General features: G+C 37.5%; 2 protein-coding genes across 2 annotated transcripts in view; one reads left to right on the forward strand and one right to left on the reverse strand.

Moving 5' to 3' along the window:
- STS (steroid sulfatase) overlaps window positions 1-8,363 on the reverse strand; it is a 179,939-nt gene extending 171,576 nt beyond the window's left edge. Inside the window, exon 1 of the mRNA XM_044670388.1 lies at window positions 8,133-8,363. Coding sequence (XP_044526323.1) covers window positions 8,133-8,146 — 14 coding nt within the window. The 5' untranslated portion in view covers window positions 8,147-8,363. The remainder of the gene's footprint in view (window positions 1-8,132) is intronic.
- Window positions 7,877-20,318, forward strand: part of LOC123242559 (pseudouridine 5'-phosphatase) — a 183,202-nt gene continuing 170,760 nt past the window's right edge. The window contains exon 1 of the mRNA XM_044670389.1: window positions 7,877-8,163. Within this exon, the coding sequence (XP_044526324.1) occupies window positions 8,076-8,163 (88 nt within the window). The 5' untranslated portion in view covers window positions 7,877-8,075. The remainder of the gene's footprint in view (window positions 8,164-20,318) is intronic.

Consider the following 20,318-nt stretch of genomic DNA (forward strand, 5'->3'; position numbering starts at 1 on the left):
TACATAGGGAAAGGATAGTACTACACAAGGAAAAGTGAGAAAACCTAGAAAAAGGCTTTCAACATGTGGAGTAAATTGTGGAGTTTTCAATTGAGGACATACAAAGAAATTGTACATGGATTGAAATCTGTATTTTCAGAAGAAATGACAAAAATGGGATTCACTGAAATACTGAGATTCAATTCAGTACTGTAGTGCAAATTTGATGTAAAAATGTAATATACAAGGAAAATGTAAATTCTTTGAGTGCAGACACTGTTTTTTTGTTCTCCTTGTATCCCTAACATTTAGCACAATGCTTGTCTTACACATGGTAGACACATTATTTTAGGGAATATTGAGATAATCTGGATAACTGAATCCTAAGTAATATTTTCCCAATGTAAATATTACTTTCTGAGAATTTATAAGCATTCTTTTTCAGGCCTGCATTATCCTTTTGAGTCATAAGTTTAGAATTTTCTAAACTACTGCTCTAATGCCCTATTCTCTTTCTTAAGATTTCAGGATTGGAAAGAATATTAGAAACTATCCAACTCATTCATTCACAGATGAGGAAATTGAAGCCTAGAAAGGACAAGTGATAGTTCAAAGTCATTGAGGTTGTAATTGTATAAACTGGAACCAATTGCTGCTATACTTTCAAACATATGATATGGAATCTTCAGAGTCTTGAAATATTAAGTGACTGGAAAAAAATGATACATTTTGATAATTTTTTTCTGTCCAAATGTTTATTACTTCACTTTTTTTTCCTCATAAAATATCAAATAGGAAATCACAGATCTACAAAACTGAAAGACATGGGGGCAGCTGGGTAGCTCAGTGGAGTGAGAGCCAGGCCTAGAGACAGGAGGTCCTAGGTTCAAACCCAGCCTCAGCCACTTCCCAGCTGTGTGACCCTGGGCAAGTCACTTGACCCCCATTGCCCACCCTTACCACTCTCCCACCTATGAGACAATACACCGAAGTACAAGGGTTTAAAAAAAAAAACAAAAAAAAAACTGAAAGACATGTTAGAGAATTTGGTAGTCACTGACTAAGGTTTTTTGTTGTACTAGAATCAGGAGAAATTAAGGGGAATGGTAGAAGATAAACAGAATAAAGTATTCACTATCTTTTGGGATCTTCTACCCAGAAATACAAATAATAGATCACATTTAGAGAGGGCTTTAAAGTTTACAAAGCATTTCCCTCACAACAACACCATCAGGTAGATAGGGTAAGATTTTATTTTAAAGATGGAGAAAGACAAGTTCAGAAAGGTTAATTGATTTGCCCATATGGCAATTCATAACTAGAGTTCAAACACAGGAGTTCTGGCATAATATCTAGTGCTTTTTCCAGGCTGCTGAGACCATTTCTAATGGCCTAACATTTTTGGCTAAGCCAAGAAAATAGGTCAAAATTAACACCATCCATGATTGCAGACAACTCAGGCCCAGAACAGCTCATAGTATCAAAGATTTGAAGCTATAAAGGGCCTTAGAAGTCATTTAGATCCTACAGACCCTAAACACATCATTTTACAGATAATAATTAAGACCCAAAGAGCTTAAATGACACCCAAGATAAGTCTCAGCAGTAAGATTTGCACTCCAGTTTCGAAGTCAGCATGCCTTCCATGGTACCATATAAACTTAAAATTTAGATAACAAAAAAATTCATTAAATGACATGCGGGCTTTATTTGTTTTTGCTTTAGAAATTTTAGAAATTAGTTCTGAGCAAAAAAAAAATCCTAAAGTATATAGAATAATAATAAGTCGAAGGCATTACAATAACAATATTAATTTGAGCCAATCAACTATTAATAATAACTCTTAGACCTTTCACCTTGTATAATCTGGTACAACAGCTATTTGAATACTTACCAGAATACCATATCGCTCCAGTAATGAATAGTTCACAATTCTAAAGTCTTTCTGATAAAGTGGCAGTCAAATGAAAAGAAACATCATGTGTAGTAGGAGTTATGAACAAGAGCAAACAACTGGTACTCTGCAATATGGGATAGCTAGATAGCAGAAACAGTGAATATGTGGATGCACATTTGCTGAAAGCTGTTCAGAAAACATTTTGAGTTGCAAAATGCCATGATTGATTGACCTCTGTGGGAGCTACATTAAATGGGTTTTGTGTTTCATAGAGTGCTGAGAAGCAAGGGAAAGATAGGGAAAGAGAAGAAATGAAGATACAGAAGAAGCGGGGGAAAGTGAGGAAGGAAATAAAAGAGCAGATACAATGAAGGGGAAATAAAGAGATGAGGAAGAAAAAGGAAATAAATTACAGGGAAGAGGGGGAGAATAAGAAGGCAGAAGGAAAAAAAAAACATCTTTACACCTTCCATGCAAGGAATTAGGCACTAGATTGCATGTCCTCTTAACTTCTACCACCAACTCTCAACTGTAGAAATTTAGAAAACTAAAAGGCCCAGTTTTCATGAGGTCAGGCAGCTTTCACTGCTCTAAACTCCTCTACTAAATCTGCCTCTAAGAATTTTTATCCAGCCAGAGAGATTATTGAGAACTTAAATACTCCCCAAATTAGCTGCTACAAATAAACCTGTGTTCATTGAGTAAGGCTTTCAGGTACTTCGGTGGTCAAAGAAATCAAATCATCTTGTGGAATCCTTAGCCTGGAAAGTTCCAGCACCCCCTACCCCCTTGGGGCTGTTAATGTAGATAAACATGGTCTAACAAGTCTCATTGTAGCTTTCTGCCATCCTGAAGTCTGTAGGACCATAGCTCCAGAGCTGGAATGGAACTCAGAGGCGATCTGGTTCAATCCCCTTACTTTACAAATGAGGAAACAGAAGACCACAGAAGTGAAGTGATCATGGTCACATAGATACTGAGTGTCATAGGCAGGATTTGAATACGTCTTCTCTTCCTAGACATTTTCCACTATATCACACAGCCTCATGGCTGAGGGAAAATGTCTGAGAGAAGTAAAGAACTGAATATTTCTGAGGTGTATCAGATGCACCAATTACTTTGGTGTGGGGATGCCAATCCAAACCAGGACTGTGGGTGTCTGGAATAACTGGTGAGTCAATCAATTATCTAAAATAGAATAGATATAAACAGACTACAAACACTATAATGTTGTGTATTTCAATTACTAGAATAGCTATATGCTGTAGAACTTCAAAGGAGAGTGAAATCTATGCATCAAGAGGTCTTCAGGAAGGAAATGGGCTTTGAGTTGTATTTTTAAGAATAGACAGGTGAAGGGGTGTGAGGGTATGGATTCTAAGGGAAGGGATTAAAATAAATAATAGGATAGGGATAGGAAAGCAAGAAACATTTAAAGGACAGCAAGTATGAATTCATATTTATGCAGCATTTGAAAAGTAGCAAATTACTTTATATAGTCTTAATTTATTCCCATAATCTTGGGATATAGGAAAGTTCAGTGTTCAAGGAAAAAAGAGTACCAAATTAAAAAAGGTATCAAGGGCATTCAAGGAAAAAAGATTATCTCATATCAAGAAGAGAAGAGGGAATAAACAATGTCACAGACTTCAGAGAGACCACAAGATCTGAGATTTTGAGATGGAAAAGTCCTTAGAGGACTTTTAGTTCAATGCTCTAATTTTACAGATTAAATGAAATGTTCCAAGTCACAAAAATATTAAATGGCAAAACTAGACTTTGAAATTGGTTGCTCTTACTGCAAATATGTAGTGGGGGTTTTCCCTCCTCTGAACCACAATTCACCTAAAGTCAAGGATAGATTGAAGGAGAAAGATCATTGGATTGAAAATCAGGGTATCCTCAGTTATTTTAGAGGGGGGAAAATAATTTAATCTCTTTAGACATTATTTTCTTCATTTGCAAAATGAGAGCACTGGACTAGGTGTTCTCTAAGGACCCTTCTAACTCAACATCTATAATCCTGTGGTCATTCTGCAGTTTGTGGCACTGCTTATTACCTCTTTGATTCTGAATTGGCTTTTTCCTTGGATTAGGGGTCATCAATCTTTCCTGATTCTCTTTGTACATATCTAATTACTATCTCCTCCTCTAGTTCTTCTTGATCCTACTACCTCCTAAGTAAAGTAGAAGAGCCTGAAGTCAGATTAAAAGGTGTTTAACTATGAACGGAAGATGTAGGTTTAGATTACTTTTTCCAGAATTTAGCTCTGAACTAGAGGAGTGATAATGAGTAATATTTATGTGGAAATTTATTTATATCATCTTACAAGATCTTCACAACCCAATGAATGGTATAATCAACCAAAAAACATTAAGCACCTACTGTATGTTAGATATTGAAAATACAAAGGATGCATAATCTCTGTTGACATAGAAGTTCTCTTCTAATAAGGAGCCAGCTTGAGGGGACCCTAGGACAAGACTTTTTTTTTCCTGTATGTTCTTGTTCTTGTTTTAAGAAGAGAGGCCTGAGTATGTCATAGGCAGGAAAAAAAGGACTAGCAGAGAGGGAAATCTTGAAGATTTTTTTGGGGTGCAAGATGAAGTAGGTATGGATCATTTTGAAATGGCATATGGTCCTGGAGAAGAACAGAGATAATGGGATCAAGAGGACAATTGCAGGGTTGCATCTTGGTGGGTGGGAGGGTCATCACATCCTTTAAGGCTGGAATAATGGAGATGAGTGAGAACATCAAGAAGTTTTGAAGTGTACAGGAGACATATGAAGGAGGTCATAATTTGTAATTTCAATTTGATTCAATAAATTAGAAAGCTTGGTAATTCAATGAAAGAAAATGAGTTAGGTTGTACTTGGGGGCTCCAGAAGAGGACAGCTTTTGGGGCATCTGTTATAGGAAGACAGGGTGTCAGTTTGTAGTGAGTGTCCAGTAGTTGTTGGAGAACATGAACTACTATTTTGGAACTTCCTCTGGAAGCATTCTTCATCTTGGAAGTAGGAATAGAAATGGCAAATGGTTGAGTGACTAATAAGGAAGAATGGATAAAACAAGAGGTCAGGGACTGATTTTTAATAGCAGAAAGACAAAGGTACTTGGTGAAACAGATTGACTGTACATGAGATTTGTATTTCCCTTCTCCAAAATCCCTCAAATAGTATTTTTGGGTCTTTGACTCTAGATCTACATTAAGTAACTTTCAGAGAGCCATTTCATTTGCCTTAGTTTCTGTTTAACAGTCTCTGGTTCTATAATTATGTGGTGTAAGGGATTCTGGGATAAAGAACAGTACCTCATTGACATGGCTTACTATGTTCAAAATTGCAAAGGGAGAAGAATTCAGAAAAGGGTAGTAAGTGAGGAAAACAGGACTAGACTGAAAGGTTAGAGGCCTCACCTAAGGACAATGAGCACACTCGGCAAGAATGAGGAAAAGAATGGAAGAGGCAGTACAGAAGATTGTTTTTCAGTGGGGAAATTCAGGGTTCAAATCTTGGAGGTGAAACAGTTTCAATTGCTAACTACTAAGTGCTATCTATCACTCTAATGAGGTTGGACAGTAATATTGAGTAAGAATGGAGGTCAAGAATCTGAGGAAGATCTCCAAGATTCCTTCTAAACCTATGATTGTCATTCATACCAAATGCAGTTTGGTATGGGGACCTTATTATTTCAAACCATCATTTTTGACCCTCAGACTCATAAAATGTAATGACGTTCTTGCTCCTTTCCCAAGTGTTACTCATCAAAATGAAGATGTAACAATATTGCAAGGGTGATAAACCACAGTCAGGGAATAATCCATGGATACAAAACATCTTCTGGCACCATCAAGCATGCCAATTTACTGCTATACATATCTGCGATTTTCCAGTGATTCTTGAAATGACATCAAGGACATGAAAGGATAAAGAGCTATGTTTTCCTTTCCAAATAGCAGTCAACACAATCTGAGCAAACAGCCATAGCACTCAAGATACAACTGTGTTTTATAATTTTAGTACTGGTTATTGCTTTTTCTCTTACAAGAAAATGGCTTTTACCTATCAAGTGAACAACACAGATGTGATGTTGCCATGGGAAACATTCCCGGATATCTGTACAAATGTTTTATTGTTTGAGAAGATTTTCAATTCATATTCCTTTGAGATTCTACAGTCATATAGTCATGGAACACTATGATCTCCAAAGAATTCAAAAATGAGGATCATCAGTGAAGAAACATTTGGTGAGTATGAACAGGCTAAAATTGATTATAAAAAATTACAAAGGTGAACCAAAATGGAAAATGTCATCAAATAAACACGAGTGAAAAGAATACAGGCTTGTCATGTGGTGAAGGATGAATGACAAATAAGCTGTACATTCCAATGATAAGCTTGAGCAATCAAGAGAAATCTAGGAAGGCACTTAGCATGTTGACATGGTTGACATGGTTGAAATGGGCAGGAGTCGACAGGATGGGTAGGCATGGGAGCTGCATCACTGGAAGGAAGGCCCACATTGATGAAATCACTTTGAGAATCTGAGTATGCTTAAACCTAAAATATGCATTTTAATAATTGAATATCAATATTCCTCGATAATGTCATTTACAATATACTACTGATAAACAGGAATAGTTAGGTGGCATGCATCATAAATCTTAACACTTTTTTTCATTTACTGATATTTTAAAATTTATTTATTGCTCTGTATGTCAGTAATTTTTCTTTGTTATTAAAAAAGCTTTCTTTCAAAGGAATTATCAGTCTATGGTATAGACTCTATACTATGGTTTTGCCTTTTTATTGAAAGGTTTCTCAGTTATGCATGCTCTCTGAAAAAATGATGTCACAAAAAACAATCATGATGAACTACCCTGCTATTAACTACCCATCTATATATGTGGATGTATGTAAAACCCCACTTAAAAAAACACACACACAAAACACAAAACAGAAACACAGTGCAAGCATATTACTGTATTTTATGGCTAGGCCAACATTGTGTTTTTCATGATACATTTAAAAAGGGTGGAAAGGTAAGAAACACTGGAATAGAAAATCACAGATGAGATGTGATTAGGACTTTGAAAGGTAATGCAGTTATAATAGGCTTTTTTAATTGCAGCAAAAGATGGCACCACATACAATAAATCTCCCTTGACCACAGAAATTTGAATTGCAGTTCTCTAACATCAAACACTTCATTAGTGTATTTTCTTCCCCTAATAATCGGTTCTCTGATTTTATTTGATTCCATTTATTAAAAAATGCACTATGAAAAAAAATGTCAGCCTTACTTGACACTCATGATGAAGCCTGGTACAGAAGACAGCAGTGCGGGAGACTTCAGATCTGTCTTCAATAAATCATACCTAAAATAACCCAGACGTTTCCTCCTTGCCACCCAAACCAGCCCGGAGTTTGCCCATGCCCCACTGGCTGGCCGCAGAGAACATGATTCCAGCTTGGGGCTCCACTTCTGGTTTTAGTAACAGCCGGGAGCCAGGCAGGGAGCCAAGAAAAAAAAAAAAAAAAAAAAAAACAGAAGCAAGTGGCACCTGAATGTAGCCCTAGGCGATCTGATCTTTAGCTTAGGCCGATCAGCTGGTTCCCACGGCTACTCGTCCAAGGTGGCAAATGCCATCAGCCAAAAGCGAGTCTTGAAGTCATCTGACACTGACTGACCTTCCTCCCACCCTCCCTCGAGTAGCGCCCCTCAGCCTCCCATCAGGACCCCTAGCATCTTCCTCTTCTGCCCTTCCCCCCTCCCTGCAGCTCCAGCCGAGGCAATGAATGGGAGGGCTGCGAAAACGTCTCCGAGGGGGCTCGATCTGAGCATGCTCCGCAGCTCCGGGATCTAGGCAGGAAACACAGGCACCGCACACACCCACGTTAGCGCACGCCAGTCCGCTCTCTCCCCCTCCCGTCAACCCCACCCTTCCCCCCACCCTAGACGCAGAGGTGGAAAGAGGGGGGAGGGGAGAGAAAGGCGGCAAGGGCTTCCCAGGGCGCGTGCGCGTGCAGGGAGCCTCTCGGGCCACCGACTGTTCTTCGGGCCCCACCCCCACCCCCACCCTTATTTCTTACCCCACCCCCACTTTCTCTTCTTCCTCCTCCTCCCTCCAGCCCTTGGCTGCAAACTTCGGCTCCCCGCCGCTCTGGCCCTCGCGACAGACCAACGCCCTGGGCACGATGGCCTCTCGGGCTCCCGGCCTGGCTCCTGCGCCTCCGCTGCGGCCGGTCACCCACCTGCTCTTTGACATGGACGGCCTCCTTCTGGGTGTGTAACTGCGGGCCGCTTCCCGCTTAGGCTGCGGCGCAATGGGCTTTCTCTCTCTCTCTTTCTCTCTTCCTCTCTCTGGCAGACTTGGAGGGGGAGGGGATCGAGGCAGCAGGGAGGGGGAGGGACTGCGTCGGGCGGCGGGGGGGAGCAGGTCAGGGGATTCCGACACCCGGACCCGGCCGCGGGCTGCCCGCGCAGCCGCCTTCCTCCGTGCCCATCCAGCTGTCGGTGGGGTGGACTCACTGCAGCTTGTCACGGGCAGGGGAGGAGGAGACCCTCAACGTTTCCTCCCCTTCTTTGGCCTGGCTGGCCCGACATTCCCCCAGGGTTATTTACCATGTGGAAACCCTCTCTTCAAGGAAGTAAGCCCATCTTCCCTCCTCTGTTACTACTAGGGCATGAAGAGAAAGTTCCTGATTTAGATGACATTTAGGGGCAGAGTAACTCGGGGAATGGATGTCCACAGCAGCTCCCATCACAAGAGGACCCTGAAGTGCATTTTATTTCCAGTTGCCAGAAGTAATAATGATAATAAAAATAGAAAATATGTATTTAGCACATACTGTGTGCTCAGACACTGCTGCACTGTAGAGTTACCTCATTTGATTTCACAACCACGACGGAAAAGGCGCTACAATCATCCCCATTTTACAGATGAAGAAACTGAAGTAAACAGATTAGATTGCCCAGCATCACACAGAAAATGTATAAACCCTGATTCGAATAATAATAATGTTAGTTATATGGTGTTTGCTGCTTCCTAGCACTGCACTAAGCACACTTCATTATCTAATTTGATCTTCACAATAGCCCAGGGAGGGCGGTACTATTATTATCCTCACAGTACAGATGAAGAAACTGAGGCAGAAGTTAGATGACTTGCCCTGTTTAGGTAGTGTCTTAGTAGGACTAGAACTCAAAGTCTTCCTGACTCCAGGTCTGGTACTCTATCCACAAATCAACTTTTGAAGTGGTTACAATTATATATTATGTCCTAGTTTAGTGAGTTTTAAGCTACATATTGTCCTAAACATCTTCATACATTCAAACTTTTATAGCTGTTAATAAAACTTAAATCTGCACCAAGACTTTTGGGACACATTTCCATATAGCCTGAAAAGAGGCTCCATTGTTTTTATCATGCTAGTCATAGCATGATCTGAACTGAAGCCCTTGCAGTGGGAGATTTTTGCAGAGAAAAAGATTCATAGACTCATTCTCTTAAATGAGCATTTACTAAGCAGGTTACTAGGGGCCAGCCTTGATCATAGGGTTTAGGGCAGAAAGAGACTAGAGATTAATTTTATGGTACTAGCAACTTGCTCAAAGTCCAATAGGAAGTAACAGAGTCAAAGCCTAGAACTCAATTACTATGTCTTCAATTCTGCTACATAACACTTTAGGTTGTACCCAGGAGTGTGTACTGGTAAATGTTTAACAGCCAGCCCTCTGGGAGAAAAATATGTACTGGATATATTTTGGATTTTAAGCTGTCTTTTTAATTTTTTTTTGTCACTTAAGTTTAGAGAATAAAACAACAGTAAATTAACCTGATTAGTAATTTTTTTCTTTGAAATATAAATTGTTCATAATAAATTTCAAGATTGACTAGTTTGAGGGGTTCCAGCATATCCCTGGTTATAACCATATGAAAATCAGACAGAAATTGTTTCCTAGGAAGAAGAGTTTTACAAATCTTGCAGACCATGGTTCATTTATATAAAGCTTTAAGGTTTACAAACATTTTCCTAGTAATCATCACCTTGTTTGTTATGTAGTAAATACAATATACGTTTTATAGACTTGGATTCAAATCTGCTCCTTGCTGGCTTTATGTCATTAGACAAGTCACTTAATCTTTAGATCTTCAATTTCTGTGCCTATATATGTACCTACATTAATTCAATAAAATCTAAGCTCCTTTAGAACAGGGAGTGTTGTTATTTTTGTCTCTATTCTGGGTACTTTTCCCATAGGGACAGGGACAAGAACCATATTTTCATTGATGTTGGGAGCTCCAAGTGAAGAGCCCTTCTATCAATGCAGACCAACATTTTCTCTGCAACTTAGTCTTGGAGTGTTATACAAGGTCACACAACCAGTATATGTCATAGGTAGGACTTGAACCCAAGTCTTCCTAGTTTCAAATTTGATCTCTATTACTGTACCAAACTGCCTTTCTACCTATCACAGTGTAGACCTTTAGTAAATATTTGTTCAATTTAGTTGAATTGGAAAATGAGGTAGTTGGATCAGATACTCTAATGGGGAGTGCAAAGGGATTAGCATTTATATAGCATATGCCATGTTCCATTTGATTTTTTTTATAAATAATAACTTATTTGGTCTTTAAAACAACCCTGTGAGGTAGGTACCATTATTTCTATTTTACAGATGAAGAAACAGGCAAACAGAGGCTCAGTCACAGTCACATAATCAGTAAGTGTTAGAGGCCTGATTTGATCTGTGTAATTAGAATTTTGTACCCTAGGACTTCATTTCCCAGAATCCTACTTTTGTCCTTACCTTACTACATTTTGGAGATAAGTTTCTGTAAGCCTGCTCTCTCTTACTCTTCTCCCTCTTTTGTGGTCCAGTAAACTTATCTTTACTCAGGCTTCTATTTATTTCCTCTGCTTCAAGTGATTATTAATAAATCTTATAAAATATAATACTTGGAGTTATTAGATTTTAATCTTACAGCTCTCAGGTCTTCTTACCCTAGATCCAGAGTTCTTGCTACTTTGGGCCTAGAAGCCTTTAAGGTTCTTTTCAGCCCTAATCTTTTGTTTTCTGAAATTACAAATTACATCTCAGATGCTTAGGATCACATGGTTAACTAGTCACATAGTAAGTTCCATTTGAACTGAACTCTCCTGAATTCAATATTATTATTATTTTTTTTTTAAACCGTTACCTTCTGTCTTGGAGTCAATACTGTGTATTGGCTCCAAGGCAGAAGAGTGGTAAGGGTAGGCAATAGGGGTCAAGTGACTTGCCCAGGGTCACACAGCTGGGAAGTATCTGAGGCCAGATTTGAACCTAGGACCTCCTGTCCCTAGGCCTGGCTCTCAATCCACTGAGCAACCCAGCTGCCCCCTGAATTCAATGTTCTTTCTGCCATTCTGTGGACATAAACTGATAAATTAGAAAATCATCCTACATATACATATTTGTGTATATGCATATGGAAATCTTTAGAATATATGATGAACAGTTGGACATTACACATTCAGTAATGTTTTCTCTTGCTAAATTAGAATAAATAATTACTAGCTGAATTATATAAAAACAAGCCAAGGTCAAAAGGAAACAAAAAGCTGTAGAAATTGGATATTCCTATTTTCTTTCATCAAAAAGGACACTTTCTGGTTTGGATATGAGCACAAACTCTAAAAATATTAGAATCAAAAGGAGCTTTTTGGGTCATAGAATCACAACAACCCAACCAGTATCTTCATCAACCGTATGCCCTTCTATTATATAGCCTTTGCTTGAAGACCTTAGAGGTTGTGTTGAGGCATCCAGTTCTACTCTGGGACAGCTCTGATGGTTAGGAAGTTTTTTTTCTGTAATTGAGCTTATGAAATTATATCTCTTTAACTTCTGTCCAGTGCTCCTAGTTCTCACCTAATTTCTTCTGCATAACAGCCTTTCACATATATAGACTGCCATCATATTCCCCTATAATCCTACATGGATGATTCAGTTGACTTTTCCTATGGAATTTGCCCTAGGCCATATAGTTGATGGTGAAAATAAAACTTAGATCTTTGGATGCTCTTCCAATATTCTTTCTACTACATATTTAGTCACTACAAAAGGCCAAACAACTAAAATATGGCCAATATGACCAATAACTAAGTAAACAGTAACCAAAATAATCCTTATAGATTATAAATAACCAAGAACTTGCCTAATAAGTATACATTGTTAACACTGTTAGACTCTTCTGAAAAAGATTATTAACTGTTCTTTTGTACAAGGAGCTAGAAATGCATATGTATCTACATAGGCCATTGTCCAGAGGGTGTTATTCATGGACTTTAAAGCTCATATTTTTCCTCTCATAGAGGCATCTTTGCCTTGTGTTACTTTTAATAAATTTCAGGAAATGTCAAGTTTTTCCTAGATGCCACCCCATTCCTTGTTTAGAGTGAGGGGACCTTTGGAAGTGGCAGCTACCTTTAGTGGTTAGATTCATAGGTATATTGCCCTCAGACCCTCTCTTAGGGGTAGAATTTGGAAAAAAATTGGGAAATTAAGTTTCTAGCAGTCCCGGCATACCCTCAGTACTCTGAGATGAAAATGATTGGGAGAGAGGAATAGCAATAATACAGGTTTTCTAGCCCCAACATATGTGTCTCCTATATGCTAAACATCAGGCAATCCACCAAAATAAATAAGCAATTGCCTCTTGTGCTCATCAGATTTCTTATGCACATATATGAGTGCCCTTCTTACATTTTACTAACTCATGTTATTGGTAATCAGATTTGTCCTGTGTATGTGTCAGAAGTCACCAGCTTTTCCAAAATAACTCTCCTAAATTGTGACCTATTGTTCTCTTACATTTTGGTATCTTTCCCTCCTCCCTCCCCCCCCCCCCATTATTTAGGACTAGTCCACAAAAAGCTAGCTACTTGTATAGAACTTAATTTTTTAAATAAATATTTTATCATGTTTATTTTGAGATCTGTCACTTTCTAATGATTCCCCTCTTCTTCCCCTCCCACCCTAAAATAGAAAAACTCCGTTGTAAGGAATACATACAGATGAGGAAACATTGATTGATACATTTTACCATTTCTTCCTTTCTCTTGTAATGTTGGCCTGTCTGCTAAGAATACATTTTTGGTCCTAAATTTATGTTCAAATATTAAAAGCTAAGATACTATAAAATTTGAATTCCACTTGGGTTCTCATTCCTTTTAAAAAATTTTCCTTATCTCATGAGGATAACAAGGTAAACTCTTAAAATAATACTGATAAGGAAAAATGCCATATTAGCATAAAATATAAAGAAATACTCTATTATGTTGCCTCTGGTATACTTTTATTTTGTTGCCATTTTTGCCAACAGTAGTCCTTTTCATGTCTGGAAGAGGTCTTTCATATCTATACCTATTGAAATACTTGCCTTCTTTCAAGGACCAGTTAAGTGTCTTCTTTGATAAAACCTTCCTAGATCCCTTCCACAAGAATTGATCTCTAGCTCTCCAGATTTGTAATGGCTTTTTGGCCTTTACAATATGTGCCAGTTATTTGGGTTCCCTCCCTTACCCACAATTGTCTGGGTTTTTTGTCTTCAAGCATTTTATGGTTTTCTCTCCCAGTTCCCGCACTCCTAATGAACCACCACAACAATATTTAACAAATATACATAGTCATCTAAAGCAAATTGCATCATTGACTGACCAAAAATGGAAGGATAATTCCCCAAATTTCTAGCAATCCAAATGCTGTGGGGGGGACTTGAGGTGAACCCCAGGTTCAGGACAGGTGGTTGGAAGAATGCAAGATTCCGAAACTTAGCTTAAAAATGAAAGGCGAAATTTATTAATTTGATATTCATGTTGAATTGTCTGGGAGAACAGTGCAGGTGGGGCACTGCCTCCCTGAGGAGATGGGGTAAGGGGATTTTATGCTTCTTTCACAGCAGGGTTTACAGGATAAAGAAAGGGGGATGTTAGGCGGTGGATAGCATACTTTATCTGGCCTTCTGGGATAATAGTATGTTATTGCACCGAAGAGAGTTCTAATGTCTTTTAAACTTCTTTTTCTTTATTACATTGCTGTTGCTTTAACTGCTCTTCCGTTTTAGCTCACTTTGCATCAGTTCATATAAGGCTTTCCAGTTTTCTTTGAAAACCAGCCATTTGTGTTGAGTGTTATTTCCATGTCTTGTTCAGTTGTGTCTAATTCTTTGGGACCTTTTATGAAGTTTTCTTGGCAAAGATACTAGAGTAGTCTGCCATTTCCTTCTCTAGCTTATTTTACACATGAGGAACTGAGGCAAAAGGGAACTCTTGAAGATGAGTCTTCCTGACTATTATTTATACTTATTTCCATAGTAGATTATAATCTCTTTGTGATCAAGTACTTTCTCACTTCTCCCTGGTTTTTTGTATCCCAGCGCCTATACTAAGCCTTTAACTGAGTAAATGCTTGATTAATGTTTTTGAGGCCCTGGGGAGTGAGTGAAAATATCTCAGAACTAGGAGCTGAGATTTAGGTTTAAATCCTAACTGTCACTAATTATCTCTGCGAATTTAAGCAATTCACTTAATTGCTTTGAGTCCCCTTAATTCTTCAGTAAAGTGAGGATGATGATTGAATTGTAGAATCTCTCAAGTTCCCCCATATTTCCTGAAATTTTGTGGTCTGTGAAATAGGGAAATGGGGGAGATAGGAATACTTGGTATGAGAGTTATACACTTAACTTAGCTAGGGAAACCAATTAAATATTTGTGAGTCCTTTAGGGTTATAATGAGACAGTAGGAAGCAACATAAAAGTATTTTAATAATAAAATAAGGTAGGGCAAGTGGGAAATGGGGCAAACTACTCTTAACCACTATAGGAGGGAAACTACAGGGGTTTAGGTGGTCCAGGAAATCAGGGCAGGGGAGATAAAACTTACATTACACTATACTAGACTAAATGTAAGGTTGACAGGGTTTTGGGGATCTCACTGCTTGCTCCAATGATGTTCTCTGCTGTCTCAGGGTCCAGGATGTTGGTACAGTCCACTACCTCCACTGGGTCACTTCAGTAGGCTGTCACAGACCTGGAGGTCCACCCTCCAAAGCTGCTGATCCAGACCTATTTTGTAGTTCCTCAAGTGGGGTTTCTTCAGTGAGATCAGGGCACAAGCTCCTCTACTGTGGCAAATTCCCAACTGTCCCAGAATTCAAAAGCTCTGTGCCCTTTCTGCCACATTCCAAAAGCCCTTAGAATGTTCAACTCAAGCTTGCATTTTCCAATATACTTATCTAAATTTTATACTTATCTACCTTACCTTATTCCTTATTACATCTGTCAAAATTTGTTTAGTAAATGTTTATTAAATTAATAAAATTAGATAACTAAGTGATTTGGAAGGTGAGGAAAAAGTTGTCTGGAGTAGAATTATCTGTTAAAAATGACTGTCAGTGACAAGTTAGCCTTATGTATTTGGTAAACTTAGCTTCTGTAGACTGTTTTCAAGTGGACCTATGACCCATTTGTAATTCTTACCTAAGATTGCTTAATGTGTAGAGAATAATTACATATAACAATTATAATTTAAATTATATAATTCTTTAGCTAAATTAAAATTTTGTGAGACAAATTAAACTGACTATGCTTTTGAGCAGACTTCTGCCTCTGTTGCTATCAGTTTTCATTTGTAATTTTTCTCTATCTCTTCATATTGCAATTTTATTATTAGAAATTTTCACTAAGCAAACCTGATTTTATCATGAGAGAACTAGACACCAGTCATCTTTTCTTCCTTCCTGGGTACCTCATCCTTTGTTTAACAACAATCCTTTATTTTCTAAGCAGATTTGTTTTGGAGTATTTCAGGTTTTTCTTTAACTTACTGTCCAAAGCAAATCATAATCTTCATTCTTTAAAAATGTTAATTAGTTTTTAGCACTGTATATTCCACAGCAGTAATGCTGAGAAGGGGGAATAATTTTACAAAATATGCTGCTCACTATAGTACTGGTTATAATAATCTCAGACTGCTTTCAACCCTAATTTTTAGACATTTTGATTGAGTATTTTGACAGACCACTTATCAGAGTAATGGACAGTCTCCTTGTACCACACACAGTACAAAGCTTTTTAGTAGTGGGCCTTAGAATTAGTTATAGAACACATTTTAAAAAGACAAAAGAGATGATTGCATAGTCATTCTTTTTCTATTTATATCATTGACTAAGGTGTTGATCCATTACCTCTTGCTTGGTTGAGGCAGGCAGGTACAAAGGTGGAGACAATGCTAGACTTTGAGTCAGGAAGATTGAGTTCAAACCCTTTTTTTTATATTTAATAGCTTTTTGATACTGGGCAATTCAGTTAACCTCTCTCAGTCTTAGATTCCTCATTTGTAAAATGGGAATTATAGTAGTGCCCAAATCACAGGGTTGTATGGATAAAATTAAATAATAAAGCACTTTGCAAACCTTAAAGCTCTTGATGAGTATTAGCTGTACTCATCATAATGTGATGATCATTATTATTTTTATGTAATTGACCCCATGATTGACAGCTAACCAGAGACAATGCAAGAATTCTCTGTTAATTCAATACAAGAAGAATTTGCACCTTCAAACTATTACTGAATAACATGCCCACTGCTACTGGGCAAAAAAAAAATCCATCTGTGCTTTGGGCACTGCCAAATACTTCATTGTAGTTAAAGCTTGTAAAATCTTTCTAAGTAATTTGATTGTTGTGTAACAGTGACTCCCATGATCACAAAGAAGGGCGGTGATAAAAAAAAAACAAAAAAAAACATGGAATTAAAATCAGAGAGTCTTGGTTAAAATTGTCCCTTGGAGACTGATGAAATGTATGACTTTGGGCAAATTCCTTCGTCCCCTTGGTCTACATCTGTGCTGGGTAGACTACATAGCTTCTGAGATCTTTTCTAGTTCTAGATTTATCTTTTGTTGCCTAAAAATTGAAGAAATAGTAAGATACTAAAAAGAAATGGAAATGTATTTAATATTTGGGAAGTTTTAAAGAAAGGAAAAGGAGTTGAGGGAGGGGGGAAATGTTCTAATTTTCAATAGTTGGAAAAATGTGGCACCCTATATCTATGAATGAATAAGTCTGATGTTGATTTCTGGAAATAATCTTTAAGCATCATTAAATATTGAGGTTTGCTCATTTGGATAAAAATGCCAGGATTAAGTGATAGCTCTCTTGAAGAGTTGGGGGGAAGGATGAACATGAGGAATTTGGACCATCTATATTTATATTTCAAAATATATTAATAAAGTTAATTTTTGAAAAGCCTGTCTAGAACATGTATCATATTAAATTAACCAAGTTTTTTGATTGAGTTGGAAAGCTTCACAAGCCAAGGAAATGCTGTAAGCAGTATTTTTTTTTAAGCAAGGAATATGACAGATTTTTCTATGATATTTTTTTGGATAAGATAGTAAAATATGGACTGTTTACCAGTAAGCCTCAATTTACCATTGAGTTGAATTATAATGGTTACTTGTAAGTATGTTACTGGGTATGAGAATAATCTAAAAAGTGTTGGATTTGGAATCAGAAAACTTGGATATGAAATTTGACTTCCATTTACTACATGTGTGACCTTCACTTAACCTTACTGAACTTCAATTTTTCTCATCTCTAAAACAAAGGATTGTGATTAAAGAACTTCAGAGGTCCATTCTAGCCCTCAGTCTATGACACTTTGATTCCATGAATTTAGAATGTTTGTCCATTTAATCTATATGACAAAGAGTACTTAGATGCCAGGGATGACTTAGGAAAATATCTTTTACACAATAACTTACCAAACTGTGGCCCTAGTATAACTAGCCTGAGATTTCTTTTCTTCCTCTGTTTCCAAACCTACATGTTATCTGAAAGCTTTGTTTAGTTTGCTTTCTTCTTTCTTCATCAGCAGAATCAGGGCCACTGGATTAGGGAGTAAGCACAGGACTGATCAATGTGTGGATTTTTCATAAATTGGTATTTGCAAATCAAAGTTCTTCAGGTCATCCTACAGGTGATTTCGATATCCTTAGTGATGATAATGGTTCAGTGTCCTCTTGGAAGAAGGACTGATAAAATAGAATGGCACAAGGCTCTTGCCCTCATCTCTGTCTTGTTCAATATTTTTATCAATTTTTTTAAGGAGGTCATGCTTATGGAACTTTTAAAATTGACAAGTCAGTTTATACATTTCTCTGTTAAAGTGTAAACTTGTAGAAGATATGAATCATAATATTTAACTTTGTATCTTGATATTTAGCATGATTTCCTTGCATAAAGGAGGCATGGACCCATGTTTATTGAATTTCATTGGGATAGTTGGTATGATGATAGAATCAGTTTTCAAAATTATCTTAATAAATTTAAGCCATAGGCTAACAGGAATTATATACATATGTATATATATTTAAGGGTCAAAAGTAACATGTAATGGAAAAACCATGGGGTTTGGAAATATAGGTAACCTAATTTGAATTCTACCTTTGTGTACTAGCTCTCTGGCCTTCAGCAAATAACTTGTTAGGATTGTAGATTTAGAGCTAACGGAGACCTTACAAGTCATCTAGAGCAGCCTTCTTATTTTATAAGTGAGGCAACTGAGGAAACAGAAAGATGAAATAATTTGTTCACCTCTTCAAGATTTTAAGAGGCAGAACAAAGATTCAAACTGAAGTCTGTTGTCTGTGATTCAGACATAGATTTTTCCCCACTCTTTCTCACTCCTCTGTACCTCCGTTTCTTCATCTTTAAGATGAAAGGATTGAAATTTCTAAAGTCACTTCTAATTCTAAATTTTGTAATCCTAGGAGTCACTTACTAAATGTTTATTGATTTATCAGTCCTGCAAAATGTAAAATCTTGTGTTAGGTTCATTTACTTGGCATATACATAAGTGGTAGGATGTGGGCTGGATTTACAGTGATGAGAACTAGAATTCAAATCTGGTACTTAATACCTGTGTAACATTGGCAAGTCTCCTGACCTTCCTGAGTCTTGCTTTTCTCATTTATAACACGAAAGAATAGACTAGAGAATTTTTAGTTTCCCTTCTAGCTCTAAATCTGTGATTCTAAGAGTCTACTATATACAAGTCATTGTGCTGGGTATTGGGAATGGAGAGAAAACGAAAAACAATACCTAACTCTCAAGGAGTTTATATTTCACCTATGGGATAAACATTTGTACAGATGAGTAAGTACAAATTTATTTGAAGAGGAAGAAATCACTTAATAACTAGGAAGACACAGAAGTATTTCCTGTAATAGGTGGTATTTTAGCCATCTTGAAGAAATTAAAGATTCCCAGAAGTGTAGCTGAATGGGATGCACATTCCAACATTCCAGGTTTGTGTAAGATTCAGCCTGTTCAGAGGTACAGTGGTAGGAAATGGAATTCTGAATTTGGGGGAATAGCAAATAGCTTCTCCATTTGACTGAAATGTAGAGCACATGTTAAGGAGTAATGTGAGTAAATATATAAAAGCATCAAGTCAGATTGGGAGAGTCTTTACTTTAAAAAACAACATCTGGAGTTTATATTCCATCCTAAAGGTAACAGGAGGAGCATTAAAAATTCTTGAGCCAGAAGAATATGATCAAATCTGTGTTTTAGGAAGGTCATGTTGGCAGTTATGTGGAAGATGAATGTAGAGGTTGTTGATATAATCTAGGGAGAAATTGATGAGGTCATGGAAAAGAGATGTGGTGACCCTATAAATTGAGGAAAGGGGCTAGATCCAACAGATGTGGAGGCAGAATCAATAAACTTACAAACTGATTAGATAGTAAGGTGTTGAAGATGATTCTTGATTATTTTCAAAGGAAATAGGAACTTTGTTACAAAGTTTGGCTTATTGGGAAATATAATTCTGTTTGGATATGTAGAGTTAGAAATACCACTGGTACTTGTAGGTGGAGAAGTCCAGCAGCCAGTTGATATGTGGCTTTAACGTTGGGGATTGAGGAGGTTTTTTCTGTTGGTTTAGAAGTCATCCAATTAGAGATGATAAATGAGACCATAGAGAGAGGGCAAAAATAGAGAAGAGGGTTCAGAACAGAGCCTTTAGGAACAGGAAAGAAATGATTAGGAAAAGGACACAGGAGTGGTGAGATGTGGGAGGAGATCAAGGATAAAGCACTGTTGAAGAAGTCTGGGTGGAGAAACTATCTGGAGTGTGGTGGTCAACATAGAAGCTTCATTGAGGTCAAGAATGAGGATGAAGGAAATGCCAAACAATTAGGCAAGTAAGAGATCCTTTTGAAACCTTGGGAAGAGCAGTTTTAGTTCAGTGATTGGTGCAGAAGTTGGACTCTGAAGGGATTGCAAAGTGAGTGGGAGTTGAAGAAATGGAGGCAATTTTTGTAGGTGGCTTTTTTTAAGTTTGGAAAGGAAAGGGAGGAGAGAGATGTGTTATGGCTTGAAGAG

The sequence above is a fragment of the Gracilinanus agilis genome, chromosome 3 (genome assembly GCF_016433145.1).
Source record: "Gracilinanus agilis isolate LMUSP501 chromosome 3, AgileGrace, whole genome shotgun sequence".
Taxonomy (NCBI): domain Eukaryota; kingdom Metazoa; phylum Chordata; class Mammalia; order Didelphimorphia; family Didelphidae; genus Gracilinanus; species Gracilinanus agilis.